Source organism: Gopherus evgoodei, chromosome 2 (assembly GCF_007399415.2).
Source record: "Gopherus evgoodei ecotype Sinaloan lineage chromosome 2, rGopEvg1_v1.p, whole genome shotgun sequence".
NCBI lineage: Eukaryota > Metazoa > Chordata > Testudines > Testudinidae > Gopherus > Gopherus evgoodei.
The window spans coordinates 265894464-265910096 of NC_044323.1; the positions used below are offsets into that span (position 1 = coordinate 265894464).

General features: G+C 47.9%; 1 protein-coding gene across 1 annotated transcript; it reads right to left on the reverse strand.

The window, feature by feature from the left end:
* Positions 1–338: 338 nt before the first annotated feature.
* Positions 339–9665, reverse strand: KCNV1 (potassium voltage-gated channel modifier subfamily V member 1). Its single transcript, XM_030549606.1, has 3 exons — positions 9470–9665; positions 5005–5531; positions 339–1198 (listed from the first exon to the last, which is right to left on the reverse strand). Exons 1-3 carry the CDS (start codon positions 9556–9558, stop codon positions 687–689), a joined length of 1128 nt encoding a protein of 375 aa, XP_030405466.1. The 5' UTR covers positions 9559–9665; the 3' UTR covers positions 339–686.
* Between the last annotated feature and the right edge of the window lie 5968 nt (positions 9666–15633).

Consider the following 15633-nt stretch of genomic DNA (forward strand, 5'->3'; position numbering starts at 1 on the left):
ACCCAGAATCTGTATAATATAGAGCATCACAGCCATACCTCTTTTCATCACCAGTCCTGGCATAAGCATGTGCCCTACACTGGGGCATGTGAGGGTGCCTGCTTATGCTAGCTCTATGCTACTCCTGAACTGGGGAAAATTCTCCCTCAGCCTATTGTGGTCCCTCCATGCCACTGATATTGTAGCAGATGGAGGCCAGAATGGGGACAAGGATCAGCCCGTTGACTCTTGTTTACGTCTACAAACAATAATACATATGTAAAAGCCATCAGAAATGTCACCAGTGCTTCACTCCTTAAGCGTCTTTCTTTTCAAGTATTTTTAATTTCCTCATCCTTTCCACCAAAATCCTCCTCCCTCTGTTTTTTTTTGAGCGGGGGCGGGAAGAGTGTAAAACTTTATTACTGTATGTTAGCAAGGACATGAGATTCATAGACAAAGATTTGGCTCATGATTTACTTTCATGGGTCCCCTATATTTTTCCAGTTCAAGAACTAATTTTGAAAATTAGTTTCAAAGCCTGTTGAGAGTTCCCAGCTTTTGAGTTATGCCTTTGGCCTACACTAGTTATCTTAAACACACCAAGAAAATAAAATTGCAAGAGCGAATAATGTAAAATGCAGCTGTCCTACTGTTCACTACTACACCTTGAAGTATTCTGTATGTTATACAAGATTTTATACAAGTCAAAACCAAAAATCATCTCCACCACTGCTCCTGGTGCTTGCTCTCTCTCTGCTTCTTAACCGTAACATATCCATGATACTGCGAGCATATATGTCTCGCAAATTAACATTGATATTTGAGTCAGTGGATGTGTTCTTTGTGAGCTTCTTTAAAGCTTCACGCTGTCGAAGAGCAGCCTCCTTTATCTTCAGTGTAAAATAACAAGCAGAAAAACGGTCATTTATTATAGCTATAGGCAAAGCCAAGACCAATATTCCTGATAATATACACATAAAGGCCACTACCTTGCCAGTGGTAGTGTCTGGTCTAATGTCGCCATAACCAACGGTTGTCATGGAAGTTGTTGCCCACCACCATGCACAGGGCACACTTGTGAAAGTTGTGCCAGGGACACCTTGTTCAACAAAATACTCCACCGTGGAAAATATAGATATTCCCACAGAAAGAAAAAGCAGCAGCAGGCCAACCTCTTCATAGCACTGTGCAATAGTCATCCCAAGAGATCGCAAGCCTGGAACACAAAAAATCCTGTCAGTAGGTTGATCCATGTAACTGTCTTCATACCTCTGTTAAGAAGCACTTGTTCGGAAAGCTAGACACTTTGTGTTTTATGTTTCTACCTCAGGAATGCTTTTATGAGGAGGCAATGCTGTTTGGAGAACCATTGGAAAAACATGATTTTTCAAGAAATAAAACACAGAGGTCTCTGATTTATGGTCCCTATTTTGAAATGGAAAAGAATAGATATTGGTGTCCAGTATACAAATTAATAAGGGGCTGATCATGAATCATATTAGAGTGAGGGGGAAGATGCGAAGATAGGAGTGGGAGATACACATCTCATGCCTTCCTCTCTTATGCTGGTTACTGCCAGCTCTGCCAGGTACATCCCTTCAATTACAATGTACTTGGAGTAACTTGTTATGAGGGGAATGATCCATTCAATTTGGGGGATGGGATCAGGCATAAGGAGATCACCTTTGTCCAACTTCACAAACCCCTTTGCCTCACTTGCACCCTTATGCAAAAGCTGAGTGGGTAGGGAGAGGGATCATGAGTGCGCAGAGACTTGCACAGGACAAAGATAAGTGTGCACATATGGTAGATCTTTGCCCCTCTCCCTCTAGGGTATGCAGTGCCCCTGGGCTGGCCAGTGCAGGGGTGAAAAAGCAAATACAATAACAGTGCAAAGGAAGAAACGCCACACACACACAAATGAAAAACAAAATATATCCACAAAACAAGGCATCCTCTAAAGCCAGTTATGATAACTTGGATCTCTGTATTATATCTTCTTGATCACTGAAGATTTTACGATTTCCGAAAAAGTGTTTCTCTTACTGTTTTTTTAAATAATTAATATTGTTTTTCTTACTGAGGGGGAGAAATGCAATGCTTACAAATTACCTCCACTGAGCTCCCACTAAACCAAATAATGTTGGAAACTAAGATTGAACTCATACATTTTTGCAGGTCTCAGACAGTCATTGGAGTCTCTGGGAGTTTGAGACATAAATGTGTTTAAGATTTCTTGTTGCTTTTGGGCCAATCTCTATTTTCCAGTGCACAGACAAAGCCCCTGGTTTAATGCCTGCACTTCAGAGAGTGCAAATGGGCTCCTTGGTTTTTAGAGATTTTTTCTTTTCCTCCATCCTACCTAACTAAAGGGCTTGTCTACACACAGTTTTTGTAGCACTATAACTATATTGGGTTTAGGTGTTCATACTGGTATAGCATACTCCTGTAAATTTAGGGGAATAAGCAATACCATATAAGCACCTTTATACTGGTATAAATTCATCCACACTAGGGGATGTATCACTTTTAACTATATCGCTCAATATAGTTATCATGGTACAAAAGCTGCACATAGACCAGCCCTAAGGACCAGACCTGAAGACCCTCAATTTGCAAGGAAGTTAGTGGCATTCAGCACCTTGCAAAACTAACAGCTAGAAGGGATGATTGAGTAAGTAGTTTCTCAGTGACCCAGAGGGGAAGTGTTACAAGTCAAATTCTGTCAGCATTGCTTTTTTTGAAAGCATTAGTGAATTTCAGGGCTCTCTTCCCATGTTTTTGTTTGCTGGATTTATAAATCGGGCTGTAGTGAGTAGGTGCAGAGAGGTGGTTTTACCTCTGTATATGGCATTGGTGAGACTGATACTGGAATACTGTACATAGTTCTGGTGTCCATATTTAAAAAAATGTTGAAAAATTGGAGAAGATGAAGAAATAAGCCACTAAAATGATCTGCGGGCTGGAAAAAATGCCTTACAGACATAAAGAGCTCAACCTGTTTCATTTAGCAAATAGAAGATCAGGTGGTGACTTGATTGCAATGTATAAGTATCTTCATAGGGAGCAAACACCAGGTACTAAATGGCTTTTTAATCTGGCAGAGAAAGGCATAAGAAGAACCAGTGGCTGCAAGTCAAAGCCAGACAACTTCAAACTGGAAAGAAGGCACACATTTTTATTGTGAGGGTGATTTAGTTATTGGATGAAACAATGAAGGAAAGTGTTAGATTCATCTCTTGATGTCTTCAGATCAAGGGTGGATGCTTTTCTGGAAGATATGCTTTAGCCAAACACAAGTTAAAGGGCACACAATAAGCATGTTCTCAGTGATCAGTAAGTGTCAGGGGCTGTGCAGGTTTTATAATTTCTTACCATATGAAAAGCAATTCTTCTCAAATTATTTATCTGGTCAAGCCAAACCATGGTTGCTCCAGCACAAGCACATTGAAGTTGAGCAGAAAGGCCTTAGGGAGTCCTGCCTTCCTCCTGTGCGGAGGACTGCAATAACTTCGCTGTAGGTGCTGGGGAGTCTTGGTAGCACTGCCAGTAGCACGAGGGATGCCAATAACGGTGAGTCTAGGTGAGGCAGAGCAGTGGCCCTGGCCCTGTGTGCCACTAGGCCTGTGCTGGGGAAGTGCTAGGTTGAACAGGTGTATCAAATCCAACTGCTCAGCCTTCACAGCCTGCTTTATGTCCCCTTTATGACCACATCACTTCCTCAAACATAGCTCAGCTTTTGCAGAGGCATCGTTGTATCCTATCTGTCTTTATCACCTCCATCCACAGGAATAGTTTGGATCTGTCATTTCTTCACAAAATGTGCAGGGCATAGTGAGCATTCCTCAGCCAGACCCTGCTACGCACAGCAGGGCTAACCTGTCCCTTCCCCCAGACTGCCCTGTCCTCATCCACTCCCCTGGAGTGGATCCCAACTTTGCAAAGGGGTCTCCACAATATTCCAGGGATGATGTCATACAGATAGGTGACTTTGCTTCTAGGTGGGAGGAGGAGATGTGATTATGGATGATCCCCTCTGTGTGCAGAACTTTCCATATTAATGACTATGTTTATGTATGTGTTAGAATCAAAATGAAAAACCCTCACCATTTTGTCAGCTTTAACTAGCAGGAAACAGGCTCCAGATTTGTACAGTGTATATTTCCATTCTGATTTACTAGGTTTATGGTAACAGCAGCGCCTGCTCTGCCAGAAGATGAGAACTGTTTCCGACAACATTCAAATGATAGCGAGCTGCAGTTTTTGATTTAGTGCTCTGAGCCTTCGCGACTGGTAAAACTTAAATAGCAAAACGTATGCAATTATCACCACTGGCATTTAAGCTCTTTGGAGCTGCTTTCATGTGTAGTTAGGTGGCATCTAATTCTGTATGCTAAAGAAATGGACTATTTTCAGTTTTAATGGTGAAGTAATACTTCACTCTTAGCCTAGGAGAGTTATCAAGTTTTGATAAGATTAATTCAAATTTTCCCTTTCTGTGACAAGAAATCACTAAACTCTATATGGGAGAGAGACAGGTGATGCTAAACCAATAGGATGATAATTTCCTGAATGGTTTTTAAATAAACATATGAAAGATAGAAAGGTGTGACCCCAAATTTCAAAGTGAAGTTATCTGATATCAACAATCATCATTTCAAACCTGGGGAATTACCACTAGGAGCCGTCATAGGCTCCTACATTTCGAGCTGCAGGTGTCAATTCCATTCCCATGCTAGCTCTGCTAGCTAGTGCACTAAAATTGAAGTGTAGTCGCAGTGGCAGGAGCAGCGGGAGACTTGCCACCCTGAGTACGTACCTAGTGTATTTGACCAACAGGTAATTTCCTACCATCCCTTCTATGCAGATTCAGTTTTATTACTGAGGCAACAGCACCCTGGATAATCTGTAAGGGTTACTATGGGTCTGTACGTTTAACTTGCTTGGTTAATTTCTTTTGACCCCTTATGGCTTATGAAACCCTAGAACCAATATTGTGTTAAATCCATGAGCTAAAGGTACCTGTGGAATGTCTGCCCAGCTTCAACATACGCAGAGCTCTGAGCAGCCTCAGCACCTGGACGATACGCCCCACATTCTCCAGCTCTTGAGAGCTCTCCCCATCGCACATGCTCTCCACCAGCAGGGTGATGTAGAAGGGTAAAATGGCCAGCAGGTCTATGATGTTTGCCACGCTCCTCAGGAAGCGGCACCGATCCCGTGTGCACAGGAACCGCAGGGCAAACTCTGCTGTGAACCAGACAATGCACACATACTCCAGGGCGTCCAGTAGTGGGGGCGCCAACCAGCTCAGCTCCACAGAAATCAAGGCCATATTGGCAATGGACACGACAACAAAGGCCATAGAGAGGGTGCCAAAAGTCCTGGCAGCTACAGAAGAGCGAGGCTTCTCCAGCATCTCCCAGAGCCTCTGCCTGACACTGGGACAGAGACTTCCGGAGAAATCCTCTTCCTCATCCTGGGCATCCAGCTCTTCTGCATCTTTCTTGATATCCAAGGCTTCACTCAGTTCCTTCCTCCTGAAGTACCTGCCGAGGAAATCCAACCCAAAATATAAAACTTGAATGACAATTTTTGCACTATTATGGAAACTGCCTTTCACATGAAAACCCCCCTACAACCAGAGTAAATCTTCCTAAAGGGAATTTGATATGTCCTGATACAGGAAAGGACATAAGCTCATCCTTAACTTCAAACATGTGATAAAGTGATTTGCTGAGTTAAGGCCACAGAGCACATCTACATAGCCATTATGTTTCTATGGTGCTCATTCATATCAATGAGAGTTTTGAATGCGCCAAGAGCAGGCCTACAGTTTGGGAAATTATGCCCCAGAACAAAGATATAAATATGTGCCTGATACCACAAAGCTTTAGATACAGGAACTCCTCACTTAAAGTCGTCCCGGTTAATGTTGTTTCGATGTTAAATTGCTGATCAATTAGGGAACATGCTTATTTAAAGTTGTGAAATGCACCCTTCTAAAGTCATTTGGCAGCTGCCTGTTTTGCAAGAAGAGCAGCTTGCAGGAAGAGCAACCCATTGCAGCTAGCTGGTGGGCGGTTGGAACCAGGGTGGACCAACAGCCCCACCATCAGCTCCCCACTCTAAGTTCCCAGTGCAGCAGCTGTCCCTCCTTGCACTCCCAAGGGGTGCTCCTGCCCTCTGCCGTGGAGCTGCTCCCAGGTGGGGCTGCCCAAGGATTCAGGGGGCCTGTGGCAAAGTGGGGGAGCTGCGGCACTTGTACCCACCTGGCGGCGGTCTGGGTCTTTGGTGGCATTTCGGCGGCGGGAGGCCCTTCAGTCACTCTGCATCTTTGACACCACGAAAGGGCCCCCCCACTCATAAATGCCACCAAAGACCCGGAGTGCCACCGAGCGAGGGCTCGTGGGGCCCCTGTGGGGTCTGGGGCCTAGGGAAAATTGCTCCACTTGTGCACCCCCCGCTTGGTGACTCTGCTCCCAGAGACTCCTGCTGGCTGTAGAGGGGGAGGGGGGAAAATGGGAGCTAATGTCAGGTGTCTCGGGGTGAAAGTAACTTACAAGACTTACTGGTACTGCTGGAGTCCCGAGAGGGGCGTGGCCTTATCTGGAAGAGGCGTGGCCTCTCAAGAGTTAAAGGCCCTGGGGAACCAGCTGTGGCTGGGAGACCCAGAGCCTTTAAATCAACCAGGGGATCCCAGCTGCAGAGGTGGCTGGGAGCCCCCTGGGGCTCAGGGGCAAATTAAAGGGCTCGGGGCTCTGGCTGCCAAGGGGAACCCCAAGCTTTGCGGGGTTGGGGCAGGGATTTAAAGGGCCCAGAGCTCCCCACCGCTGTGGGAAGCCCAGAGCCCTTTAAATCCTGGCCCCAGCCCGGCCGCCAGAGCTGTGGCTCGGATTTAAAGAGCTCTGGGCTGCCCACAGCCATGGGGAGCTCTGAGCCCTTCAAATCCCGGCCTCAGCCCTGCTGCCGGAGCCGCAGGCAGGATTTAAAGGGCTCTGGGCTGCCCGAGCCACAGGGAGCTCTGAGCCCTTTAAATCCCAGCCGCAGATGGGATTTAAAGGGCTCTGGGCTGCCCGCAGCGGCTCGGAGCTCTGAGTCCTCTCAATCTCAGCCGCGGCCGGGATTTAAAGGGATCTGGGCTGCCCGCAGGCGTGGGGAGCTCTGAGCCCTTTAAGTCCCAGCCGCAGCCGGGATTTAAAGGGCTCTGGGCTGCCTGCAGTGGCAGAGAGCTCTGAGCCCTTTCAGTCCCTGCCGTGGAAGTCGATGCGGTCCGGCACAGTGTACTGGCTCTTGCCGGTACGCCCTACCAGAACGGTTGTTACAAGGAGGAGGGAGAAAAATTGTTCTCCTTAACCTCTGAGAAAAGGCAAGAAACAATGGGCTTAAATTGCAGCAAGGGTTATCTGATTATCGCCAGATAAGTATGCCCAGTGGTTGGTGATGGGATGTTGGATGGGATGGGATCTGAGTTACTGCAGATAACTCTTTTCTGAGTGCTGGCTGGTGAGTCTTGCCCATATGCTCAGGGTTTAGCTGATCACCATATTTGGGCTAGGGAGGGAATTTTCCTCCAGGGCAGACTGGCAGAGGCCCTGGAGGTTTTTCGCCTTCCCCTGCAGGGTGGGGCATGGGTCACTTGCTGGTGGATTCTCTGCAGCTTGAGGTCTTCAAACCACAATTTGAAGACTTCAATAACACAGGCATAGGTTAGGGGTTTGTTATAGAAGTGGATGGGTAGGGTTCTGTGGCCTGCTTTGTGCAGGGGATCGGACTAGATGATCACATTGGTCCCTTCTGACCCTAGAATCTATGAATCTATGAATCTATAAGGGTGATTTAGGTTGCCCATTAGGAAAAAAGCTTCCTAATTGTCAGAGTGGTTAGGCACTGGAATAAGTTGCCTAGGGTGGTGTGGAATCTTCATCAATGGAGGTTTTTAAGAGCAGGTTAGACAAACACCTGTCAGGGATGGTCTAGAATGATAATACTTAGTCCTGCCTTGAGTGCAGGGGACTGGACTAAATCACCTCTCGAGGTCCTCTTCAGTCCTACAATTCTATAATTCTACTCTTAACATCAGTGGGATTAACTGTGAGAGTAGGGGATGCTCATGTAAGACTGGCAGAATCAGGCCCTATGTTTCTAAACCATCTTGTCATTTTTAATAAGAATAATTTAATTAATTTTATTGCATTGCTTTATAGTTGCAATGCTTAGAAGGGAGGTATATGATCCTTTATACCTTTATAATCCTTTGTCCAAAACATACCAATAGCTCAAGAAACTATTTTATTGTATCTGCTATTTGCCCCTTATTTAAACATTTAGGTCCTGATTCAGCAAAGCAATTATCCACCTTTGTGGAGTAGTTATTATGGATTTTAAGCATGTGCTAAATGCTTTGCTGAATCAGGGCCATATTTATGGAACATTTTCTTTAAACAAGGAGATTACCAAGAAACATGAGAGAATCCTTTTTTCCATATATACATGCTGGTAGTTAGTACATTTATTGATTTCTGTTGATAGTCAAGCCTCATACCAAGGGATGTGGTAGATTTTCATTAGCCTTTAAATCAAGGTTAGAAGGCTTTCTAAAATACGTTCTAGCTCAGCCACAGGATAAGGGCATGATGCAGGAATTACTAGATGTGATTCTATGGCCTGTGTTATGCAGATCAGACTAGATGGTCATAATGATCCTTTCTGGCCTAAAAATTGATTAAGAAATCAGTGAAATTGAGTAGCACCTTGAAGCCATTCTGGAATCGATACTATTGGACTGTCAGGCAGTGCAGGTGTGCACTGGTTTTTGTATCACATTCATCTGATTATAATGATTTTAATGTAAGTATTTTGGATTTTTTATTTATCATTTTTAGAACACTCCACACTTCAATATTAACAAATAAACCAGTACCAAAATTAACCACAACCAACAGAATGAAAAGAATAAAATATCCTAGCACAAATGTCACAGATGTCCACCTTCTCTGCCTTCTCGTCGTTCCTATTTAACATTTTCATCTGCTGTCACTTCTGCCTCAGTCTGTCCCCCTGAGTCATTTCCTTCTGCCTCCGCCTCCTCCCATCCAGAACTCTCAGTGTCACCCGTCCCTTTAGCAGAAGTCAATGCAGCGTTTGCCCAGCCACTGCTCCCATACTGAATCTCATTATCCTGCCCCCAGTGCCAACCTCCCCTCTGGGAACAATCACCACTGACCTCTTCCAGCCTTTTCCCTCCCCGTCAAATATCCACTTGTCCATGTAGTGGGAGTTGGTGCTGAGTTTGTGCAGCTCAGCTCCTTCCCCAGCACCCATTTACCCCTGTAAGAGCAGTTGATGCTGAATTCCTCCAACCCACACTGCTGGTTCTCTTCCCTTCACAACCCAGGGCCTGCCTTTCCCTGCAGCAGGAGTTGATACTGAGAGCATCCAGCCCACGTTATTATTTTCCCAGTGCTCACCTTTTCCCAGTGCTCACCTGTCTCTGCAGCAGGAGTCGATGCTGAGCTCATCCAGACCCCAGTACTGGATCTCCTGCAGGAAGGAGAGGGCGCACAGCTGCTCCATCACATGCAACCTTCCTGTCTGGTAATAATTCAGGATGTAGCGAAATGCCTGTGAGCTCCGGTCGAAGAAATACTCGTTCTCCACCAGGTTAGCATCGTCGCAGAGCTCCAGGAGGCTAGAGGCTACATCCCGGGCAGCGGACACCACCACAGCCAGCTTCCCAAGCCGGGTGTCTGGGTAGCAAGACAGAGTTTGCTGGGACAGTACGAAGCGGCTGCCTCCCACATTGATGATGAAACAGTCCAAGGAGGGGTCAGCTTTCTGCAGCAAGGGCCCCTGCTCCTCTTCCCTGCAAAAGACGCTGGACTCCAAGGAACCCAGCGATGTGCTGTCCCCTGGCTCCAGTCCGGTTGTCTGGGAAGAAAGGGACATGCAGCAGGGAGGTGACTTCATCCTGCAGCTGCCAGCAGCAGCTCACTGTCTCCTATGTTAAAAGACACAGCAAAGGTGAAGAGAAAACAGCCCACTTGAGGGAAATGGACCAACCCAGTTTTAAGTGTATTTCTTTCATACAATTTCCTTACAGATTCAAGGGGACATTCTGACCTCACTTGCTCAGAGCAAAGCATCCATCTCAGATAGAGCTTAACAAAGAGACAGAAGTAGCCCAGCAGGATATACATCTGGTTAACAATAAATAATAATGATCCCTGAAATATGTTTACCTGGCATTGGTTTTACACCAATTGAAATTTGATTGATCGTTGAATGCTTGATCCAAATCCCATTAAAGTCACTGGAAAAACTCCCAATGACTTGAAAGGGCTGTAGATATGCCCTAAAATTACAGTGCCTGAAGGATCATGTTTCATGCTAAGATTGATTTATTACCATAATGAGACATTAATATAAGATCCAGTTGCTTTGAAATTTGGGATTGTAACTATATGTGTCTTCTTTTCAACTATCCAGGGGAGTATTGTGTTTAGCATTTTAGCACCATTATCACCTGTCTCTAAGACAACATTTGATGAATCATAAAATAAAGGGGGGAGGCGAGGAAAGGCAAATTGAGCATCCCAGTAACTCATATACTTTATCCAGAACTGTAGCACCTCTCCCATACAGAATTGGAGATGTTAGCCTCTGCTTTTCTGACATAAAGAACTGTATGCCAACTATATGGAAACAAATCTACAGAGATTTTAGAGAGGAAGAGAAAGTTGTACATGTATTGTACTTAAGAATGTCCATTAACCAAGGCTACATAGGAAATAACTATTCTCTAAAATATTTGCATGAACCAGCTGGTCATCAAAGCTGCCACTCTGTTTGTACCTGGTAGCAATAACAGACCTACTTAAAAAGTTAAGCAGCTGGAATGGCTAAAAGTCTACCGGAGTGAGTTAAAATTCCCCCGAAGTATCACAATTTCATCCTTATCATAATTTGCGATACAGGTATGTTTTAAAACCCAATACCGCGCATTAACGCCTGCTGGAACACAAGTCCGCTGCAAAGTTTTAAAGGCGGGATTACATCGTATTGAGGCGTTTTAAAATATATAGAAATGCACGAAGGGATTCGGTGATGTGCCGCTGGCCTGGCGCTGGCTGGCTGGCAAGAGCCGGAGGGTTGTTTAAGGGAGACAGAGAGAGAAACTCATCTGCTAAACGGATCTCCCTCGAGCGCCCGGCGAGCTCGGCTGCGCGATGCTGGGCATAGAGCGGCACCAGTGCCAAGGAGAGCCAGAGCCAGCTGTGCCTTACCTGCCCGGCCGCCTGGCTGCACATCTGGGCTGCTGCTGCCGAGTGGCTCCCCCGGCCGGGAGCAGGGCGCGGCGGCTCCGACAAGGCTCCTCGCTGCCTGCCCGCACCTCGCCACAGCCCCGCGCGCTCAGCTCCCGGGAGCGCCAGACCCGCGTTCCGGGTCATGTGCTGCGGGGGGAGGTGATTCCATCGCAGCCGCCGACCCCGCGGGCTGGGGACCCGCGTGCTCCGTGTGAACGGGCCGGGCGCCGCCTGCACGGACAGAGTGGGGGAGCTGCGTGTCACCTCGCCGCTAACCCCCTGGCACTGCCCTATGGCCCCTGCCTGTTAATTCCACTGGCACTGCCCTATAGCCCCCTCCCCGCTAACCCCCCACTGGCACTGCTCTATGGCCCCCTCCCGTCCCCTCCAGCCCCCCCACTCCCCCGGCACTGCCCTATAGCCCCTCCTGTTAACTCCACTGGCACTGCCCTATGGCCCCTGCCTGTTAACTCCACTGGCACTGCCCTATAGCCCCCTCCCCGCTAACCCCCCACTGGCACTGCTCTATGGCCCCCTCCCGTCCCCTCCAGCACCCCCCCCGGCACTGCCCTATAGCCCCTCCTGTTAACTCCACTGGCACTGCCTTATGGCCCCTGCCTGTTAACTCCACTGGCACTGCCCTATAGCCTCCTCCCCGCTAACCTCCACTGGCACTGCTCTATGGTCCCCTCTCGTCCCCTCCACCCCCCCCCCCCCCGGCACTGCCCTATAGCCCCTCCTGTTAACTCCACTGGCACTGCCCTATGGCCCCTACCTGTTAACTCCACTGGCACTCCCCTATAGCCTCCTCCCTGCTAACCTCCACTGGCACTGCTCTATGGCCCCCTCCCCGCTAACCTCCACTGGCACTGCTCTATGGCCCCCTCCCCGCTAACTCCCCACTGGCACTGCTCTATGGCCCCTCCCCTCCCACGCCCCCCCCCGCACTGCCCTCTAGCCCCTCCTGTTAACTCCACTGGCACTGCCCTATGGCCCCTGACTGTTAACTCCACTGGCACTGCCCTATAGCCCCCTCCCCTCTAACCCCCCTGACACTGCCCTATGGCCCCTGCCTGTTAACTCCACTGGCACTGCCCTATAGCCCCCTCCCCGCTAACCCCCACTGGCACTGCTCTATGGCCCCCTCCCCTCCAACCCACCCCCGGCACTGCCCCATAGCCCCTCCTGTTAACTCCACTGGCACTGCCCTATAGCCCCTGCCTGTTAACTCCACTGGCACTGCCCTATAGCCCCCGCCCTGCTAACCCCCACTGCACTGCTCTATGGCCCACTCCCTGCTAACCCCCCACTGGCACTGCCCTATAGCCCCCTCCCGTCTAACCCCCCACTGGCACTGCTCTATAGCCCCTGCCTGTTAACTCCACTGGCACTGCTCTATAGCCCCTTCCCCGCTAACCCCCCACTGTGCACTGCCCTATAGCCCCTGCCTGTTAACTCCACTGGCACTGCCCTATAGCCCCCTCCCCGCTAACTCCCCACTGGCACTGCCTTATGGCCCCTGCCTGTTAACTACACTGGCACTGCCCTATAGCCCCCTCCCCACTAACCCCCCACTGGCACTGCTCTATAGCCCCTGCCTGTTAACTCCGCTGGCACTGCCCTATTGCCCCCACCCTGCTAAACCCACTGGCACTGCCCTATGACTCCTGCCCTGCCAACCCCACGACAGTACCCTATAGTCCCCTCCCCGCTAACCCCCCACTGGCCCTGCCCTATAGCCTGACCCCGCTAACCCCCCCTGGCACTGCCCTATAGCCCCTTCCTACTTCCACACTGGCACTGCCCTACAGCCCCCTGCTACCACCCATGGACATACCCACTGGCACTGCCCTACAGCCCTCTGCTACTTGTCCCCTTCCCACCCCCACTGGCATTGCCCTATAGCCCTCTTCTGCCTGCCATTGACATACCTACTGGCACTGCCCTATAGCCACTGTGCCACCTCCACTGGCATTACACTGTCACTGCCTCCACACCCCAGAATGACATATCCTCTGGCACTGCCCTATAGCCCGTGCCCACCACTGACATAACCCCTGGCACTGCCCTATAGCTCCTTCCTACCCCATGCTCACTGTCACTGCTCTATAGCCCACTCCCCACCCCTACTGACACTGCCCTATAGACCCTGCTGACATACCCACTGGCACTGCCTTATAGCCCCTGCCCTGCCCCCCACTGACATACCCACCAGCACTGCCTTATAGCCCCTTGCTATTCCCCACTTACATATCCATGGACACTTCCTTATAGCCCCCTCCACCTCCTCCCCAGCACTGCCCTATAGCCCCTGCTGACATACCCACTGGCACTGCCTTATAGCCCCTTGCTATTCCCCACTTACATATATACAGACACTTCCCTACAGCCCCCTCCAGGCCCCCTCCCACACTGGCACTGCCCTATAGCTCCTGCTGACATACCCACCAGCACTGCCTTATAGCCCCTTGCTATTCCTCACTTACATATCCACAGACACTTCCCTACAGCCCCCTTTAAGCCCCCCCCCACATAGGCAGTGCCCTATAGCCTCCTCTGACATACCCACTGGCACTGCCCTTTTGCCTCCTCTGACATACCAGCTGACATATCCCCCGGCAATGCCCTATCACATCCACTGACACACCCACTGATACTGCCCTATAGACCCTTCTTACCTCCACTAACACCACTACTGTCACTGCCCTATAGCCCCCTTCCCTGTACCCCACTGATTTATCCACTGGCATTGCTGTATACCCCCTACCCTCCACTGACGTACCCCTGTCACTGCTATATAGGCCCCTACAGTCCACTGACATAGTCACTGTCTTTGCCCTATAGCCCCTGCACTGTCCCTCCACTGATTTACTCCGTCACTGCTGTATAGACCGCCTCCTCATATCCATATTAACATACCCACTGTCACTGCTTTCACATATGTTCCCTAACTGTCCCTGCTGCGTATCCTCCCCATCAATCCCCAAATTGTAGCATGAAAATAAATCTAGCTGCTTCCTCTGCACCAAATACATATGGATCATGTTGCCATCCAGACATGAGTGCCACAGAAATGTGAATCCATGTATTATATGCTCCTTTATGTATTCATAGTCACTGCTACATATGCCTCCATTTTACACTCACACGTGTATGCACTGCCTCTAGCTATTCACAATCAGTACACTACAGTTACACAGTCAAAGCCTTTTGAAAATTAAAGAGCACTTTGAAACAAAAAGTCCAACCTTTTTATAATGAATTAGAGGAACAGTTTCAAAATACATGCCTTTTATTATGTATTATTTCAAATATGGAGTCTGCATCCTTTGCCATGTTACTAGAGGTGTCACTACATAATTAACAGCTATGATGGGTTCCTAAATACATGATACATTACTGCCTTAAACCACTCCCACCACCAACAGACAAAACCCAAGTCCTCGCCAAGAGAAAGCTACACATACTGAAGTTCGTATTTCAGTGAAACCTGCCATGAGTAGAGTTATTGCAAATAATCATGCAGAATTTTAAACAGGTAAGTCTTTGCAGGATCAGGGTCATGTTTTGTGTTTACCTCTATCTTTTAAGAAAAATATACTTCTGTGAAGCTGGAAACTTTCTTTTTAAACTTGGGAATCCTGTATCTCTCCCCAGTATTAATGCTTTGTATTAACTAGTCTTCATAAAAGGGAACTGTGATCTTCCCTAGTGCCAGTGGGCCTTTCTCATAAAGTTACTTGTTAAGATAATTCTCCAGGTTAACTTTTTGTAACTGCTATATATTCCAAGCAATATCAATTCTTAGTTGTTGTCAAGCAGCATAGTTCACCAACTTCAACAGAGTTATACCACTTTATACTAGCTAAGGTTCTGGCTCAATGTCTGGGATTTGTGTGTTGAAGGAAGTGAATACTGGATATACAACAGACATTACTCTCCTCGAAACTCCTCTCTGCATCCCAATCGAGAAAGGCTTAAAGCAAGGAGATACAATTTCATTGAAACTATTTACCGCCTGCCTTGAAATGGTTATGAACAAGATCAATTGGAGGAGTGGTGTTAATATAAATGGAGAACAATTATCACATCTCAGATTCGCGGATGACGTGGTAACTGCAGAGCATGCTATGAAGACTCGACAAGAAAAGCAGTCAGGTTGGTCTGAAAATGAACTGTTGCAAAACGAAATACATGTGATCAGACATCTAATGAAAAGCCCGAATAACGGTAACAGGGGAAGAAATTGAAGAAATGGAACAGTACATATATTCGGGCCAAGAAGTTAATATGCACCAAGACATGAACTGAGAACTCTCACAAAGGATTTGGGTAGGATGGTGTG

Excerpts from the sequence above, each read along its gene's own strand:
- KCNV1 (XM_030549606.1), bottom strand. The coding sequence starts at position 9,558 with ATGGAGCAGCTGTGCGCCCTCTCCTTCCTGCAGGAGATCCAGTACTGG. Across the intron at positions 5,532-9,469 it reads GACTCCTGCTGCAGAGACAG|GTACTTCAGGAGGAAGGAAC; the intron begins GTGAGCACTGGG and ends TTTCCTCGGCAG. Across the intron at positions 1,199-5,004 it reads GCTGGGCAGACATTCCACAG|GCTTGCGATCTCTTGGGATG; the intron begins GTACCTTTAGCT and ends TTTGTGTTCCAG.